The 20,325-nt window shown below is 35.8% G+C and overlaps 1 protein-coding gene across 3 annotated transcripts in view; it reads left to right on the forward strand.

The window, feature by feature from the left end:
* The window catches only part of AEBP2 (AE binding protein 2), a 49,921-nt gene extending 31,767 nt beyond the window's left edge, over nt 1–18,154 (forward strand). The window contains exons 5-10 of one of the 3 annotated variants that reach the window (XM_071733048.1): nt 5,103–5,227; nt 11,188–11,255; nt 14,333–14,446; nt 14,710–14,776; nt 16,029–16,161; nt 16,200–18,154. In XM_071733048.1, the coding sequence (XP_071589149.1) occupies nt 5,103–5,227; nt 11,188–11,255; nt 14,333–14,446; nt 14,710–14,764 (362 nt within the window). In that variant the 3' untranslated portion in view covers nt 14,765–14,776; nt 16,029–16,161; nt 16,200–18,154. Of the gene's footprint in view, nt 1–5,102; nt 5,228–11,187; nt 11,256–14,332; nt 14,447–14,709; nt 14,777–16,028; nt 16,168–16,199 lie in introns of those variants that run through there. The other 2 variants (XM_071733049.1, XM_071733050.1) reach the window with 2 other exon arrangements.
* Nucleotides 18,155–20,325: the final 2,171 nt, after the last annotated feature.

The following is a 20,325-nucleotide window of genomic DNA, read 5'->3' on the forward strand; positions in this document are numbered from 1 at the left end:
ATGTAGATGGCTAAGACTGAACACTTCAAAATTTTCACTTTCACAAATTCCTGAGTTGCATCTTAGCTTGCTTCTAAATATTGAATTTGTTAGGTGGCTATTCTACAGTCATAGAACTGTGCTGACAGGGACCTCAGCAATCATCTGATACAACCTTTCCTGGCAAAAACACAGTCTAGACAAGGCAGCTCAGCACTCTGTCCAGCTGAACTTTAAAAGCAACCAGTACTGGGAAATCCACTACTTCCCTGGGGAGATTATTCCAATGGTCAGTTCTTATTGTGAAAAATTTCCCTCTTGTGTCCAATAAGAGTGTCCCCAGAAATAACTTGTATTGACCCTTGGCTTTTTTTGTGTGACTCCTTGCAAAAAGGGAGTCACCGTAGTCTTTTTAATATCTTTCAAGTACTGGGATGTGGTGATGAGGTCTAAGCCTTTTTTCCAAGCTGAACGAACCTGGTTCTCTGTCTTTCCTTCTACAGCAGGCTTTCCAGTCCTTTGGTACCCTTCATGGCCCTTCTCTGAACCTTCTGCAGCCTGTCCACAACTTTTTTCATATGTTTGGGACCAGAACTGAACCCTTGTTGATGCAACCCAGCATCCTATTGGCATTCTTTCTTTGTGCAGCATACTGTTCAGTTACACTGAGCTTGAAGATACTAAATAGCATTGAGCCCAGGTGACTTGTCTAGACCATAACACACCAGTTTCTCTGGGAGGAGGCTGTGGAGGACTGTATTGAGAGCCTTGGAGAAATCCAGGTAGACAGTGTCCACCACTTGCCCCACATCAACTGAGCAGGTTAGTTCATCATAGAAGGCAGTCAGGTTTGTCAAGCAGAGTTTGTCCTTGGTGAACCTGTGCTGGCTTTTCACAGTGACGTGCTTGACTTCTGTTAGCTCCCAGAAGAATGCATGCCATAACTTTCCCAGAGTTTGATCTAAGACTAAAGGGTCTGTAATTTCCTGGATCTTCCTTAAAGCCTTTCTTGAAGATGAGGGTGACATTAGCCTTCTTCCAGTCTTCTGAGATGTCTCTTGATCTCCATGACTTCTCAAAATTATGGAGAGTTACCCTAACAACAGCATCAGCTGGCTCTCTTAACACCCTTGCACAGGTAGCTTCTGGGCCCATTGGTCTGTAGGGTTCAAGCCCTTGTACCAGTTCACATACCAGCTCTCCCTTCACTGATTGTGCATCTGTGTTTCCATTGACAAGGTCTATGGGCCAACAGTGCTGCTAAAGACAGAGGTGAAGAATATCTTGAGAACCTCTTGCCATTTATTGGTGTTGGTGTCTAATTCACCTCTCCTGTTTAACAGTGGGCTGGTATTTTCCTTCTGTTTATGTTCCTGCAGAGCCCTTTCTTGTAATTTTGACATCTCTGGCCAATTTGAATTTGAGCTGAGCTTTTAGGGTTTTTTCTAACTACATTTCTGAATGCTTTGGCAATGCCCCTGTTCTTCTCAGTGGCTTTCTGCTTTTCCATCACTAGTACTCTTCCCTTTTGGTTTTAAGAAAATTTGGAAGCATTCTAGGCTTCTTCATTCATTTTTCCCCCCCCCACTGTACGCAGAAATAGTTCTTCAGGTTGGCATTTTATTAGTAATTGAAGATAATTGACTTACAAGTTTCAGATCAAAGTGTCATAGTTAAAATGTCAAACTACCTGCTAAGAAGTTGTAATAATTTTCTTGAGAATTCCTGAATTAATTTATGGCAAAAAATGTAAGTAGTAAATAATATGGGAGTGTTGAAGACCAGACTGTAGTACTTGAATGGTCTGCTATCGTGATCAAGTGTTGTGCAGGAAGAAAAATGACAGCTGCTTGAGCAATTTTTAAATCTTCTTGCCTCTTGAGACAAATGCAGTGCTGGCTGTAGAGTTCTACCTTCAGGCAAAAATCATCTCTGAGTTGCAAACTGACTACTGTAATGTATTTCTCCAGAGGGTACGTGACCCAGAAATGTATCTGAAGTTGATGGCATTTTCCGATAATGCTGAATATTAGTAGCTTTTCTTTAAAACTTAGTGTGGATTATTGTTGCTTAGGTGAACTTTAATGAGGACTGATAACATTTTTGCTTCTCTTTCAGTTTCTTAGCTTAGTTTTGCTTTTAATTAAAGAACGAACCATGCCAGTTGGTGTATTTGGCTAAGAAGCCAAACTATCAGCATTAAGTATTTTAAGTCTAGAGTATATAGAAGTAGGAACATACACTCTGTGTCTGAAATGGAGAGGTGTTGAACATAAGCACATATAGTGCTGGTGGTCTGCAAATTGGATTACAATAAGTTATGACAAATAAGTGTAAAGGAAGTTGCTATTTTGATAGTATACTATCTGTTCATATCACTCTCACATAATCACTTGATAAAATACTAGTTTGGCATCACAATACAATTTTTCTCTAAAAAGATCTTGTCAAAATGTGCTTTCTGCCTCCTAATAGTTTGATTAGACCCTGCTTTTTTTTTCTTCCCAAGGTTAAGTCGTGTACTAAATATTTGTTGGTAATTGCTGCTATTGAAGCATCCTTGTGCATAAATTCTTAATAGTTTAATTACAGCAAATCAACACGTTTATTTTCAGTTTTTTATCTATAGGCTAGTACACTTCTGAGAAACATCAGGGCATAAATAAAATAAGGAGACTTTAATGTGCCTTTATATGTGAGGAGAACATGATATTCTAACTTAGACCATAAAGAGAATTCTCACTGTCACGGGTTTTTGATGTGGTTTCTTTTTTTCCTTTCTTTTATAACATCTTGTTGTTTTTAAACTGCCTTGCATTTTTTCACCTGTTTGTAGACAGCACAAGTTCTTTTAAGTTTGGAAATTATGATGAAAGCATGTTTTAATATAGACATTCTTACAGCAGGTTATATTAGTGGTGCTCTGTAGACCATATGATTTGTCATATAAATGATGTTGAAGAATAATTCAGGATTACAGTCAATAACTTTTTCTCTTCTGGATGGCCTTCACTATTCCATGTAGTCCATGGAGAGATATAGACCCAAATATAGTGAAAGTGTATCACTAAAACTGGTTATAGTATTGCTATTCCAAAGATACTTCAGCTAATTTTGCAGAGCCTAAGATTATGTTTACAATATTGTCCCTTGCTTTTCCAATAGAAAAGAGGACACTATAGCTATTAACAAGCATGATGGTTTTGAATTCAGTGGAGAAGAGTAAGGGAGATAAGGAAATTTACTGTTCATGGAATTTACAGTAAGAATGGTTTGGTTACTTAAGACTAAGAATTTCACTTAGGCCACTGTTATGAAGATTTTAATTTATTTGACTTCAGTAATTGATCTGCAGTTGGAACTTGTATTAAGCAGGAAGGGAAATACCTTACTCTGAAACCAGTTTTGAGGGAATAGATGTGCAAGAGATACATGATTAACAATCAATAAGTAAAACTATTTACATGTCATTGACAAATTGTGCCCTTTCTTCCACATCTGTTGAGTGTTATCCAGTGGTAAATCCTGAAGAATTTTGCTGTATTAAACCAAAAGTAAAAATTTAGGATAGTCTCTTTCTTTCTACCCTCCCTTCCTTCTTCACTTATATTTATTTATAAAATATTTATAATCTTGCATTACTGATAACCTGCAGCATGAGCTGCAGTTCTGTGTTACCACTTAGAATAAGAAAACATTTCAGTGAGATGAGTGCCTAATTGGCAGTATGGAACTGAGATGGAGTAAGTACAGATAATGTGCAGATGGATACTTGACAACAGGTAGTCCCATGAGTGTAGCAAACACTAGCTTTAAGTGAAATTTATATTTTATTTTCAAAAAATGGATAGATAGTGTTGGGGAAAAGGTAATATAAAGTGTTCTAAATCAAGACAGTAGAACTCTGAATCACTGTTTTTGCAGATTACAGTATGATATATAGTTGATAGTGTTGTATCAACAACTATTTTTAGCTTTAATTTCACCATGTTACTTCAAGGATTAGTACTCTGAAGGCTTAAAAATCTGAATGCTTTCATTCATAGTTTTTCTCCTGTAATTATACTATATGGCAAATATCTTTCAAGTTTGTGTGAAGTATTTCTAGGATTAAGCAAATATGTACTTTGATGCAGTTATTTTTTAGCTAAAGTACTTTTGTTGTAGAATTAATAGACCTTCTTTGTACTTCAGATGCAAATTCAATAATTTGTTTACTGTTCAAGAAGCAGTTAACTATAAAAGCCCTTTTCTAAAAGGAAAAAGGATTTATTGATGCCTGCTGGTTTTAGACTACATGTAAAATACAAGATGGATGTTAATTGCACTGTACTCATAAATAGAAGCATAGCTGTGATGCAGTTGATGCTTCTTGGTTAGAAAAGAATCTGGAATCTGTTTGCTAATACTTGAAAATGGAATTACAACTTGTACACAACAAGATATACATCTAGCAGTGTGGAGTTTTTCACATGACTGTTCAGCATTATTACTCCTTGGAGATCAAAAATGTATGGATGACTTAGTATTTTCTGTATGTTTGCAATAATTCTTACTTAATGCTTTGCTTTGCAGTACCAAGCAGTTTTGTTTTCAATGCCAGATTCTGCTTGTCTGCAGTATTGTGTTTTAAAGTTCCTTTAGTACTAATTTTTAAGGAGTCACATAAGTAACATTGAACTTACTGTCCTATAAGGATGACTTGTGCAGTTAGTCCCATAAGCATCACAACCTAACTGAGCTGCCTTTGCATTAAATTAGGATTCATATTTTTTAATGAGGTCTTTGTAAGAGATGGATGTTCCCAAAAGTACTCAGCAAAATTAATGAATTCTTAATTTTAAAGATTAAGAGAGAAGAAACTTTTAAAAAGTGAGAAACTGTAGTTCAGTTTGTCAGAATAGCTATTTAATCTACATGGGGGGTGGTTTGACCAAGCTTAAATGAATGGAGTCTGGAGTCTCTGGAGTCTCTCCTCTTAGTTAAATTAATGTTTGCAGCTCAGACAAGATAGTGCTACTGCAACAACAATGAATTATTTACTAATAACACTTATGTGCTTAAATATGTTTGAATGCTTTCATTGTTTTCAACACCAAGAATCTCTCTTCCTTTTTTTCCAGCAAGACCTCATGACTTCTTTGATGCGCAAACACTGGATGCCATAAGACATCGAGCCATCTGCTTTAACCTCTCAGCACATATAGAAAGTTTAGGAAAAGGTCACAGTGTTGTATTTCATAGTACTGTAAGTATATGTATTATGCATTTTATGCATGTATTATATGTTTACCTATGTGTCTGAAAAATAGTGCTTAAAGATTTTCATTTTCCTCTCACAGCTGTGGGCATTTAATCAGAAATAAGTAACAGGAGATATTTACATTGTTAATATGTCCATGCCTATTAACAAGGTAACTTTTTAAAAGTAGTGTTAGTAGCTGTTCTAGCTTACAACATTTCCTATTTGATACACTTTGGGAAATATCTAACAGCAAGTATGTGTTGCAGAAAAATTTGGTTTTGTCTTCTAAATAATAAAGTAATTTAGATGACATTTCCACAGTAGTGAGTGACAGTGCTAATTTATTACAAGGAATATTTTGAAGGTAATTGTAATATTCGAAGATGCTGATCTGAAATTTGTTTTGTTTTTGTGCTTTTTTGGTTTTTTTTTTCTCAATTTAAAAGACATAATAAGAAATAAATGCATTGGTGTCCTTCTTTTTAAAATTTTAATGTACTTAGCACCGAAATGAAAGTGACTTTCTAGGAGGCAAGTGCCAAGCAGGGGATTGGTCTCTTGTTCTATTTCCAATCCAGTTTTGTTAATTTCACTTGTGTTTGGATAGGGTAGACATCAGAATCAATTGAGAAAAATAAAATACGGGGGAAAAATACTGAATTTGTTTATAGGGATCAAGTTCAAAAAAAAAAAAAAGGAAATATGGGCACACAAACCAGAGAGACTCAGCTGAAGAAAAGAATCAAGAGATGTGGCAAAAGAAGAGGGGGGTACTCTGTAAATTGGCAGACTAGGACAAGGTGAACTGCAGTCTGTCACAGTTGTAGACAGTAACTAGATGACAGATGCTCTCTGTTATTCCCCACTACCATCCCAGGGGAAGATGAAGAAGGCAACAAGGGAGAGAGACTTTAAGGTTTGAAGAAAAAACTTGGCTGGATTTAATGAGGTAGTAATTGCAAATTAGAAAGGTATATAAAAATAAGTAAATATGGAGCTTGCACTCTTCAAGTGGTAATTATTTCCCAACTGGAAGAGTCCCACACTGGACTGGGCAGCAGGTGGTGGTGCCCAATTCCAGGGTCTCAGTTTGCAGCAGTCCTAGAGCAGACAAGGCAGCCCTGATGGGGAAGGCAGGAGGTGACCTGTCTGGGTGAATCATCTCCTCCGGTGAGGAAACCAGCAAGCACACCAGCCAGAGAAGCCACCAGAGCTCTTGGGAGCCATTTTATACTCAGCACCCCAGGAAGGAATACTGTGATTGGTCCATTTGGGTCACCTGAGCAATCGTCTGCTCCCCGTTATCACAGGCACATCAACAGTGGGGCAGTTTCTGGGGGTGTACCAGGCAGGTTGTTCTATCCTGGTCCTCTCAAACCAGGATACAATTCAAGGAAGGAATGCTGTCTGCTGGGTCTTTAGCTATGGCTTAACAGTAACATGTGATTTGAACTGTTGAACTGTCGTTCTCTTTACATAAAGATGATTTTATGTGCATGAAACATATTTTGTCTTTTTTTGCAAGACTGAGGATTTAAATACCTGTGGCCTGTATTAGAAGTTTTCCCTAGAGTCTTACTACTGAACTTTATGTGCATTGAGCACTATCTGCAGCTAAAGATTTGCAGGTGGCTTAGCTGTTCCTATATTTAAACCTCATTCTGGTTTTCCTAGCCAGCACAGATTTTTACAATGCTGGGAGAAAAACAGATTTACTTCCAACTCACAGCTTGCTTTAATCTGAAAGGTTAGCCCAGACAGACAACTCAGTTGTGAAAACTCACCTCTGGCTGCTGGAATAATTCATAAGGAGCTGGAGTTGGAACATACTCTAAAACTGGTTTGAATTAACTTGGAGGCTGTGGTGAAAATCCTTGCATGCATGAAATCTCTTGAGGTGGTAGGAAGTTGATTAGATCAGAAATTGGTCAGACCTCAGTTGTGGGAGAAGCTGTACCAGTGGGAGAACTGTTCCAAGATTACAGTTTTATGTGTTTCTGTGTTTCAGTTCTTTGCTACTTTATTTTAGTGTGCTGCTACATCTGTGTGGGCTTGTGCTGGATGTTATCTGTATTAATGAGACTCAGTCTAAAATCTGCATTAAAAAAAAAAAAAGATAAAGTAGAAAGAAGTCGTGTGAATGTGCTGTTACACTGAGATGGATGATGTTTGCCTTAGATGCAAGAACATTTTGCATAGCTTCTAAGCATTGAGCCATTGAATTTAAATGGAGGTGGCTAGTGAGCATTATGTGGTTTGTGTGGTCCACCTTCAGATGATCAAAAATACGTGTAATTATTTACACAGGGGCATTACTCTGTAAGATGAAGGGTGAAAAATTGTCTTACCATCTGCAAACTGACATAAATGATGTAGGTTGCTGTTTTTTTTTAGTGAAGCATAAGAATAATGTTAACCCATTGCAGTATTTTACTGGGTGGATATCCTGGTAAAGAATTAATAATCTGAAGAATTTTTAAACAGTCACTGTGGATAGCTTTCATCTCCTCTGGAAAAAGCATTCCTTTTGTATTTTGAAACTCATCCTTTTCTTCGTATGTTTATGGAAATCTATGGAATGGAGACATCAAGAAAATCTTTTTGAAGAAATGTTTTTGCCATCCAGAGTTCACCTTTGACCTCATTACAATTTTATTTTCTGCTTAGGTTTTTTTACTGGAGTCAAAATTCATGGTTCTTTGACTCTCCAAATCGTCACATGGAAAAAGTCAATTATCTCCATTTTAAAGAACAGATAGTATTCTGTTGGAAAAATGTAGCTTATAGGTTACCCAGTCCCCTGCACAACCCACCAGCTTTTTGAAATGGTTAGAAATAATTCTCTAAAATAGTCAAGTACTTTAACTGCCCTTCACGGGTTTTAGCTTTTTTTAAGATATCTCAGTTCCATGATCACATCTTGATACGTGTTCTGAAATCTGAAAACTTGGAAACGGTGAAAATGAGATGTGTAGCAATTTATAGGGTGACACTTTTTTCTTTTTCCAGAAGAGGTCAGCAGAACTCCATTTCTGATTTGAGACAACTTTGATGCACATTTCCATCACAGAGATAAAATAAATTTCTCTTTTGCTTCTGAGACAATGCTGTATTGAGCATTCATCTACAGGCTGAATGGTATTTTTAAATGGAAAACCTAATTAGGGTTAAGTTCTTAACAAAAGTGTTAGGTCTTCAGAGCATCCTTAATTCAAATATGGTAGATTTCTTCCATTTCAAGTGTAATTTTGCAGACTTGACTGTAACATTCTGATTATTAGTGTCAAAATAGCAAATATTTTTTTCAATTTTTTTTTTTTTTTTTTTACAAAATCTTTGCAATTTTGCATTTGTCTGTGTCACAACTGTGTTTCTGGTGTAGCCTGCCTAGGATATGGTCAGATTTTCATGACAATAATTATGATAAAAGTGTATAATATGCCAAACATATAAAAGTTTTTATAAATTTATAAAATTTCAAGAGTCATGTGAGGAAAAGCAAAGGGTCACAGGTTGTGCTGGGAGCCTACTCCAGCATAAGCCCTCTGCAGGGTCACATCCTTCTTCAGGCACATTCACCTGCTCCAGCATGGGGTCCTCCATGGATTTCAGGGCGACAACCTGCTTCACCATGGCCTTTAGCACAGGCTGCAGGAGTATCTGCTCCAGTGCCTGGAACAATTCCTTCCTTTCTTCACTGATCTTGGTGTCTGCAGAGTTCTCTCACATATTCCTATTTTTGTCTCTGGTTGCTGCTGCACAGAAATTTTTCCCCTTTTTAAATGTGTTATTACAGAGGTGTTAGCACCATCTCTGGTGGGCTCAGCCTCTGGCAGGGGTGGCTCCATCTGGACCTGGCTGTCACTGGCTCTGTCAGACATCAGGAAAGGAACTTCTAGTGCCTTCTCACAGAAGCCACCACTGTAGCCTTCCACTACCAAAACCTTGCCATGCAAACATAATATTTCAGTTCTCATCTATAGGCATATTGAAACTTTCAGGTATCTCAAATCTGTCCTTATTAATAATCTGGCTGTTAAATACATGGATGCTTGTCACCGCATCATTTTTGTGTAGAGAATCACTGTATTGTTGTAAAAATAAAACTTTAAAAAAATTTATGAATTCTTGAAATGTCGACACTAAATTTAATTTAACATAGTATTAAGTTTTGGGAAGTTGCTTTGATTGATGCAGATTATGGAAATCAGCATTTATGTTTAGTATGCTACATTTTAATTTAACCTTTTAAATAAACATCACTTGTCAGCTTTCTGTAGCTCTGTGCTTTTAAGATTCTCTAGAGACCTTTTTTGGAGTTCACAGTGTCTGCAGTGGTTGTGTATAGTCTTGCAAAGATTTAGTAAGCATTTTATGCTCAGAGATGCAGAAGGTAGGAGAATTGGTGTTCAAAGCAAATAGTAAAATCTGTATGAAGCATTGAGATGTGTAGTGAAGGAGAAGCTGAGGGTAGATCAGTAGAAGAGGAAGCAAATAGCTTTTCCCTGCTTTTCTGGGTATTGTAAGAATCATAGAATTGGCTGGGTTGGAAGGGACCTCAGAGATCATCAAGTCCAACCCTTGATCCACTACCGCTGCAGTTACCAGACCATGGCACTGAGTGCCACATCCAGTCTCTTTTTAAATATCTCCAGGGACAGAGAGGGACTTAGGAGTGGTGGCTGAGGAGCAGCTCAACATGAGCAAGCAATCTGCACTTACAGCCCAGAAAGCCAAACATATCCTGGACCCCATCAAAACGTGTGCTCAGCAGGTCAAAGCAGGCAATTCTCCCCCTCTCCTCTCTTCTCATGAGATGCCACCTGGAGTCCTATGTCCAGTTCTGGGGACCCCAATATAAAAGACATGGAGCTGTTCAAGGAAGTCCAGAGGGCCACGAAGACAAGGAGTGCTGAAGCACCTCTCCTATGTAGACAGGCTGAGATACTTGGAATTGTTCAGTCTGGAGAAGACTCTGGGGAAACCTTAAGAGTGGCCTTCCAGCACTTGAAGGGGACCAACAAGAGAGCTGAGGAGGGTTTTTTTACAAGGGGAGTTAGTGATAGGACAAGGGGGAACCATGTTAAACTGGAAGAGGGTAGACAGGTTAGACATCAGGAAGAAATTATTTGCTCAGAGGGTGGTGAGACACTGGAACAGGCTGCCCAGAAATTTTGTGGATGGCCCTTCCCTGGAAGTGTTCAAGGCCAGGTTGGATTAGGCCCTGAGCAACACTGTCTAGATGAGAGGTGTCCCTGTTCCATGGAAGGGAGGTTAGAACTAAATCAATTTTATGGTTCTTTCTAATCTAAACCATTCTATGATTCTATGACAACGTTGCAAGACAAGTTTTTCATGCAAGACGGAGGATCCACTACTTCCCTGGGCAGCCCATTCCAATGCTTGATTGGGATGCTTTTGGAATGTTGGTTTTAACATAATTTTACTTGAATGAACAAATTCCTTTTTATACTTCCTCTATGTGTTTTTCTATTTTGATCTTAGCTAAAGGTGGGAGACTAGCTTCAGGATCCTGCACCTAAAAACTTATGGTAGTGTCTTACATGCTGCTATTTACAGGACAGGATCTCATACAGGACAGTTCTCATTTCTTGTCTGGGACCCCACCAGTGCATACCTTCTGCTTAAACTATGTCAGGTGTTGAAAGGGTTGGACATTTCATTTGATTTGTAGTTCACATAACAATAGGTAGCAAGTGCTGAGGTCCCCATTATGTATGTGTTAAACAATCTGTGTAAGCCTGCCAGTTCTCCCAAGTGGCCTTTGCCATTAACTCATTCAGTGCTCAGTTTAGGTATTGAAAAGCATTCAGTAAAGGATACCTAGGGAGTAATATATGTGATGCATCTCTATTTTCAAACCCAATTGAACATGAATAATAGTTTTTGAGCAAAATATCTGCAGAATCTATTTTAATTATGATTTATGTAATTATTACCAGGTAATAGCTAAAAGAAAAGAAGATTCTGGAAAAATAAAACTCTTGCTTCATTGGACACCAGAGGACATGTGAGTATATTGCTAGTGTTACAATACAGTGCTTAAACAAGGAAGGATTTACAATGGGGTAAACAAACTGTCACTGAATTATGTTAGGTTTTTAAGTGTTTAAAGCTCACATTTTAAAAAAATGCTAAACAAAAACGTAATTTAGAAATTTAAAAAAAAAAACGGAAATGTTTTAGTTTTTTTTTACTTAAGCTTTCAATATTTACACTCTGTTATGTGTTCAGATAAATTTGAAGTTGTGTTTTTGATGCTTTTTGTATTGAATGGGGAGTTCAGATTGGTTTTGCCACCCATATATACGTAAGGAAAGATGTCCTTGATACATTTTTAGTTTATTTGCTGGTCCATCATGATCCCTAAATACTTTTAGGTTCTGAAAAATGTGCAGTCATCAGTGTAATAGTAGAAGTAGAACAAACTTTGACTAGCTGCCACAGTAATATCAATATCACAGTAATATTAATATCACAGTTGGTCATATCCATTTCATACTGCCACTACCTTGGATTCTCTCACTGAAGCTCGGAATGTTCTTCCATCATGTTTGGCTGCTTTTGCTCTTATTTTTCCAAAGTTCCACCTCGTTTCAAATTAGTACACTTGTGTGCAATTCAAGATGAAAGTATGTTCCTTGGGTGGATGTGGGATGTATGAAGTAGGAAGTGTACATTAGAAATTTAGCTACTTCTTTGAAATAGCTGAGATATCTATTTCTTCTGACACTGAAGATAATTTGTAAATATTTTGATCTTACTCCTGGATCCTTAGTCCTGCATACAGTTGAAGTTACTGGGATGTTTAGTTCACACTAAGCTGAATAGCTGCATAATTATGTAGGAACTCCTGATTTAGAGGCCCTTTCTTTAAAGGAACTCCAGTTTTACCAGGACGATGCTATCTCTAACCTGGCAGAATTAATTATCTAAGAGCATCCAAGTTTCAAATGAAACAGTCACAGTTCATATAAATGACTTTTAGAACATGGGGATCTTAGAACTGCTTTTAAGTCATAATTAAAGCCTTAGCATAATAAAATTTACCTTTGCTTTGGTAAGGTGGATTAAATTATTCAGGTTTGCAGTGTCCCAGATTAGTCACAAGCAGTAGCATGGATTTACTAGCAGTGTGTACCTATTATAACTTGTATTTGCAGAGGACTAGGGTTGCTGGTAAGTTACCTGCATTCATTTTTGTTATTTTGGTGCAATTCTAAAGTGTCTCTAGCTTTGCCAGCTCATTGCAGTACTTGCATACTGCAAGTTTTAATTTGACTTGGGAAAGAATAACTAAAATATTTGTAGTAAAAATCATAGCTCTTTGCCTCCTTTTAGGATAATACTACATGTAACAGCACTTTGAAATAATTCTTATTAAAATATTACAGATAAAGACATTTAATTGCATTTTAAGATAAAAAGCATATGACTAGGAACATGAAAATTAGAAAGTACTGTCAAAGGAGTTTTTTGCTCATTCAGACGAGTACAATATTATAATCTACACCAGAGAAGACAAGTTATTCAGTAAGTTAATACAACCCCAGTAGAATGTAGATTTGGTTGGTCAGGTCAAAGGAATGATGTGGTTTATGTTATTATTTCTCCTGTCTTGGCTGGACTAGGTAGAGTGTGTATTTCCTGCAGTGAGCGATGTAGTTCTGACTTACTGAGTATTCAGTAGATTAAGTTTCATCTTGGTTAATACAGTTAAGAAGAGTAAGTGGGAGAGTATCATAGTTCATGTCATCAATCTGTCTCAGACAGTGACCATACTCACACTTTTAGAAAAGTTGAACACAGTCGTGATGATACTTTCCATGGGGCTGAGTTGTTCATCAGCCTTTCAGACTGAGTAATTAATAATGATTTGAGTTTCTCTACTTTGAGTCAACTTGAGAAATTGATAAATTGATATAGGTTATTTGTACTCTTAACTGTTTCTTCAGGAAACGTATACTAGTTTTCAACATTTTTCCTATACAAGAGGAAAATAATTTTTTTTAGAGCAGGAATTTTTTCTTTGTGTCAATATTTCTTAGCTTACTGATTTGTTGTATGTCTTTGTATTTCAAATAGTCTTTGAATGTAAAAAGTTTTCCAATTTTTTTCTTCAACATAAAGCTTCTACTAAAAATGTCTTTCAAATGTTGCTTCTGATTTTGACTTGATTTAAAAAGAAGTCTGACTGTTTTTTTGACCTTTCATGATCCAACTTGTACCTTAGTAGAGATATGGATTGTCTTCTCTGGTGGTTTGGGTCCATCCCATGTCTCGCCCTCTTTTTTTTTTTTTTCCTTCTTTTTTTCTTCCACCCTCATCTGAAAAAGTAAACGCATTACTGGAGAAACTCTTCTTCCTACTAGGATACAAGTTCTTCAGTTTTTTTTGATGGCTTATGCAAGAAATTGAGTTAGAGTTACAGCTAACTTAAGCAGAGATTCAGCTAACTAATTGGCAAAAGTCTGTACAATTGCATGTAGGAAAGGAATGATTCCCTTAAATGTTAGATTCCATCTCACAATGAGAACTGTTACATAGCCAGAATATTGTGATGATTCCCTGGATTTTCTCAGAGGATAATCAGATTACTAGCTTCATCAGAGTTGGAACATTTTGACATTGAAAGCTTTGAACCTGGAGCAAGCAAATAAGTGTAGCTCAGAGCTCAGTGCCTGCAGTGTATGCTGGCCTTTACTCACATTTTTTACAGCATCTAAGAATTTTATGCTCAGTAAAGTATTTTCAAAGATTTTTTTTCCCCCTCCTGCTACCTATTTTCACATTAAATTGTTAAAACAGAGAATGTAGTGTAACTATCATTGTATGTTTGATTTTCTGTTCTTGCAGATTCATCTAAATTCTGTTTAATATCTTTTTCATACTGAGTACTTGAAAAACTTTGAAGTATCGTGTAAAGATTTGCTGTCTTTTTCTCACTCCAGTGAAAATCCTTTTTAACCAGTGAAATGTGGAGGTTACTTTAGAGAACATCATGTGTACTAGTTTACCTCATAGGTTTATGGTAAGAAAAATGGTTCATCTTTTTTGAATATTTTTATTTTATTTATTTGTTCATAGTCTGCCTGATGTGTGGGTAAATGAAAGTGAGCGACATCAGTTAAAAACTAAAGTAGTTCATTTATCAAAACTACCAAAAGATACTGCCTTGCTTCTGGATCCAAACATATACAGGTAAGATCCTAATTTTGAAATTTTCTATACTTAAATATAGTCTTAAGCCTCACTTAACTTTTTGACGTTGGAAAATCAGGACTTCTAATGCACTATACACTAGACCCAGGGAGCCAAGATCCTGTCAGCGTCCAGGAGTTAAGTTCTGAGGTCTTAAGTTGTTTCAGAATTGCTTAACTTCTTGAACTGAACTCTAGTTACTGAGAAATGGGGAATGTGTGTATTTACCAAGTGTATTTTACTTTTTTGTGCTTGGTGTACAGAAATTCTAGTAAAGGAGGTACATACAGTGGAATCCTGAAAGATCACTTCTGTTAAGATCACATACTGGTTTGTATACCAATTTTTTTAAAGTCCAAATTTATCTTTACACATTTTACATTCAACTGTAATACATGCAGTATTACCTGGAAATCTGTACTTGTATGCAAGTACTGTTATTTTTTAATACAAGATTCTTTAGAAGGGGACAGAAGGGGACAGTACATGTTACTTGTCTTTAAGATGCATTCACATTTGTGTTGTTAGGACACAAAAATAATTGGCTTCTAATCCATCTTGTTTCTAATAATTTCTTGATTTTCCACTCCCTCTTTATTAATGTGCTCACGTAATTGCCAGTACCACGGTTCTGTGGTTTTTAAAGGTAATCTGAAATGCTTAGCTCATTCTTAAGTTTTTGAATGTCCAAATACACATATTTATGGGTTTATATTAAAAATTCATGACAGTGGGTTGGAAAAAAAATGCTTGTTCTTCCATAATGGAAGTTCAGTGTGTCTGTTTCTTCCTTAAAATCCAGTGGCCTAGTGTCTAAAGAAGTAACTAGAACACTAATCTGAGGTCTTGATATGCAATAAGCCTTTCAGTTCACCTTTAATATTCAGTTTATTTCACTAATCAGATTAATGAAAACTTGGTTTACAATGTGAAAATGAATCATATCTTCTATTTTTGTAAATGTAAATATTTAAAATACTTAGTATTTGAATTACTGATGTTAACAGGAAATACTTAAAATGTTAAAAGGAATTTGGTTTGTGTGTTTTAAAACTGCTTAACATAGTGACTTTTACAATCTAATTTAGGTGTTAATTGCTTTCTATCAATGAATTTTGTAGAACTTAATTATTTTTGTTTGAAACAGAAAACATAGCCTATAAAAATAATAATTAAGGATTATGAATTAAGTCCTTGGAGAAAAATGAGCAACCCTTTCTCCCTCTCCCAAATAAAATTAAGGTCCCCTTACATGATGTACTACATTTTTAGCAGTAGAGATCAGTATGGATTTGGGACCAAATGCATGAAATCGAAGAAATAAAGCTGAAAACCAGAACTCTGCAAGGGAGAAAAGTGGTTAAGGGAATTCAGGGACAGCTGTTAATGTCGTGCTAGGATGATAACACCAATGGAAAATTTGATATATATATGTGAATACAGGATTATCCAAAATAGCTTTCAGGTTAAATCAAATTAAGTGAAGGTAGATTTTATGTATCATGATTTGATAGTATACTCTAGTTGACTCAAACTTATATCTCAGAGTCTTTGTGTAAAATTGTACTATCTTCTTTTACAGAACAATGCCCCAGAAGAGGTTGAAGAGGTAAAAACCAAGCAAGTGGGGACATCTGCAGTCTTAGTCACTGACAATGGATTTAGAAAGAAAGTTGCACATTAGTCAAATCCCATCCTTTTTTTTTGTTGTTGTTGTTTTTTTTTTTTTTTTTTTTTTTTTTTTTTTTCTTAGATAAATATTTATGCTTAGTGTAAACATTCTGTGAATGAAGTTGATGCTTCTGTGGAATATATTAATATATTACTGTATATCCACATTTTCATGGAATGGTACAGTGGGAGACTGGGCAAACACTCTTCTGGCAACTTAGTGGAACAACTGAAAGGCTTTGCATGCTTGCTTCCTTAAGCTGCTTTTTTCTTTAGCGAATACAGTAGTTTATATTTGATGAAAGGAAAAAGTAACCATCACCATTTACACACAACTCCCAGGACAACTGTTAAAAAAAAACTATTGGGCTTCTTGTCAATGTTAACTAAATATAACACATGCCAGACAATAAAACAGCTACCAAGGGATGATGCTGTTGCCCTTTGAGTATGGTGGATCGTAATCATTTGTCATTTGTAATCTCGTGTCCTTTTGCAGATACCTGAAGTATGTTGGATTATAATGTTTAAACAAATGTTGATGGAATGCTTGTCTTTTCCAGTCAACTCTGAATACATATAGTACGGTTTAAAGATGTTAAGAGTGTTGCAGTATGTCTGACCCCCTTTTCAGGAGTAGTATAGTATGGTAGTGAGATCTGCTTTTATGTGTTCCGTATCAGTGGATGGTTTTTGAAAAACCTCCACCTAAGCAGTTAGTGTTATTGGTGTTTATTTTACGTTTTTGACCCTTTTAGGATCCCCATTCACTTGTAAAGTATACTTTTTTATTTGGCCTAATGTTTTCTAGATGTAAAGAAAATGGTATTTTTTAAAAAAAATAATAATCTAGAAATTCAATCCTTTATGCACCAAAGTTGGCTTTGAAAAATAAAATCATTTTCTTGCTTAATAAGCAAGAAGCCATGGACTTTTTTAACTGACAAATAGAGATGTGTCTAACCTGTTAGTCTTTGTATGGAGACAAAAATGTCGCATATAGATACTAGGACATTGCTTGTAAATATTTCAGCAGATTTGTAATATATTTTTATATTATGAAATGTACTGTAGATGTTTTTCTAGAGGCATGAAAGTTAAAATGTATATATTATGGTAGAAATAATATTGAAGGATATTGTTAATTCACTAGTGCTGCCAGAAGAATTGTTTAAAAAAAGCACCTTCCTTAACAATAAAAAAAATCTTCTTTTACATACCTAAGGGACTATATACTACTGTTAATATCTGTTGTAAGAAAAAAAAAAAATTCATTGAACATCCTTCCCAGAAATCTTAGAGGGATGAATAGTACCCATAATTAATTCATGGCACTCCTTTCTAATAGTGAACATGAAATTAGTTTCTTCCTTACTATTAGAAGGAACTAATATGTAAAATTTGTACGGATATATGCAGTCAAACTGCAGAGTTAGTCCTCCTTATTGGGGAGGAATATACTACAGTGAACTAATAACCAGCAGTTTTTACACAAAATTTTTATTAAATAAAATTAAACTTAATGTAACCCTTTGGTCGCAGAAGTGAGCATATCCTAATATAATACAAGTGCATTCTGCATTGGTACTGACATGAGAGTCTTGCTTAGCTCCAGTGGGTTAAAAATGTTACTTATATACACACAAGAAAAATCTTATCAAACAAAATGAAGTGCAGATTAAAAGCACCACTAATATAAGATGTTCTGGAATGGTTGTTTAATAAGGGTATTATTCATAAAATCTGTAGTGATGTGACTTTATTTTTTAAAAAATGCAGTGTTTTTGTTTTTGTTTTTGCTTGAGCACTTCACCTACTGCTTTTTCTGTACCTATAAAGTAATCCGTAATCTTCGTTTGTTTTTTTTTTTTTAATTTGTTATAAAATTGCCAAATAGAAGTGTTTCAGATATAGTTTGTATTTGTATTTTTTTAATTTTATTGCTTCATGAGTTTCTTGTAAGTCATTTATTATTGACAGATGATTGTAGACCTTGCCTGAGTATTTTTTCTAATAAAACAAAGCAAACCAACCGCATTAGCTTCAAAATTGTAAGATTTCAATGATGTTTTCAAAGACAAAAAATGTCACTACCTGTTTATTTCCTCTAAGTAAGGAAAGTAAGTAACATAGATACCATTACAAGGTGGGGAATTAATGGATTCAAGTTGTGCTGATGTAAACTGTAACTTTCTTTGGTTTGAGAAAAGCATTATCAGCCATTTTCGTGACACAGCTTATGCCTTGAAAGGAAAACTCAGTTTAAATTCAAAACATTTGTGAACAAATATACATTTGAATTAATTAACCTTTCCATTGTAGTTTAAAGGGAAGTGGATTCTTAGCTCTTTTTCACCTTGAAGTTGTCAAAGTGAATTGCTAAAACTGTTGATGCTTGAAAGTTGTATGTATTCTACAAATTATGGAATTACTTGGTGGTGGTTCATGTTTCAGATGACAGTCATGGCTTTCTAAAAACTGTGCTTCAGTTTTTGTGTGTCCCTGAATTAATTCTGTTTGTTAACAGAGTACTAGGTACACAGAGCTGGCACAGCATACTGGGAGGCATTGATCACTTTGTTCAGAAAAAACCTTACTGCTCTGATGGTTATTCTTAAAATCTCTTAAAGAAATAATTACCCCCTCCACTTCTGAGTAGTCTCATGGTCTTTTTCAGGATAAAACACAAAAGTTTTCTCCTGTCTTGCTCAAGAATTTTTTTTTCTTTTAAAATAGATTTGCAAATTGCTACAGAATGGATTCCCTTCCAGCTGGAGTGTCTGTTTTGTTTGTAGAGAAATGTCAGCAGGACAAATCTGTAGTTATTTTACTCTTTGTTGCAGCCTCCTCTGAGGAAGCTGGATAAGTTTAGCTCGAAAAAGAGAAGGTTTTGTTGGAACTTAAGAGCAGCTCTCCAATACCTAAGATGTTACCAAGAAGGTGGAGCCAAACTCACTTAAAACTGCACAGTAGGATGATCAGAGTCAATGGTCGTAAGTTGAAATGGAAGATTTTTTTTTTCACTGGTCTGGATTCAGTGTCAGTAAGTGTTTCTCTGAGGAGACTGGACAAGATGCTGCTCCCTTGAGGTCCCTCACAAAAGTAATTAGAGTTCTATGTTTCTGTGATTAGAGACCAAGTTAAGCCTTCACTTCCAGCCCACATGCTCAGTCAGGAAGACACATTTAGCTACATTTAGAGCACATCAGCAAGCTGTTCATACATTCATAGACCATGACTCGAGTTGGGCTGTTTGAATTGAAAACAGATGAGCTGTGGCAGTAACGTGGATCTGGGGCTTCAGTCTGTGTTTTGTTTTGGCCTTCTACCTGCTTGAACTACATTGGTGCTGTCATCTTAAGGTAGATGCTTATGCTTGAGAATATGGGTCAGAAAAGGGCTTGGGATGGAATGTTTTCTCCTTTGCTGTTGGGTGACACCAGAAGGGTTTTCAGCAAATCCACCAGTCCTTTTGGAATGTGTTGCCTTGAATTTAGTTTTCTAAAGCTGACTTTTAAGCAAAGAGTCCTGTTTTAGGAATGAAGAGCATCCCTGTCTTTTGTGTTAAGTGGGTAGAAATTTTTGTCTGGGGAGACTTCTTAGCATTTGGACATAGAATATAGCTGATTGTTTAATACTGTATCTCATTATATCTACTAAAGCACTTTAAGAAATGGAGCAGAAAACCCAGTTCTTTTAAAATAAATGTGTTGCATATATAACTTTCTCTGAAGTTACTGCAGTTTTTCGTATTTTGGTTAAATTGCATAATATACAACACTGGTTCACTTCTGTGTTCTGTTAAGTGATTATGTTAGTAGTTTGCAATTGAAATTATGTATTAAAGCTGGACTAGGTTCATTTGGGAACAAATAGGTTAATTATGTTTATATCTACGTTGATTTTAATTATAGAAATTTAAGTGGTTGGTTTATCTTCATTTCCGCCTCTCAATGCAGCATGTGAATTAATTATCATAGAAAACCAGTATTATTTAATAGTTCCATCTGATTTTGTTCATATATCCTTACTAAACACTTTATTGCCTTGCCATTTGAAACTTGCATCCTATCACAACTATTTCTCCTGTCACTGCAACAGAATCGTGCCATTGGGAAAGCAGGCTTTTAAAAAAGAAGCTGAATTTGTGGTTTCTTTCAGTCATTTTCTATAAGTTAAGTAAAAATTATGTGCATGGCTCCTGTATG

The sequence above is a fragment of the Heliangelus exortis genome, chromosome 1, assembly GCF_036169615.1.
Source record: "Heliangelus exortis chromosome 1, bHelExo1.hap1, whole genome shotgun sequence".
NCBI classification, from domain to species: Eukaryota; Metazoa; Chordata; class Aves; order Apodiformes; family Trochilidae; genus Heliangelus; species Heliangelus exortis.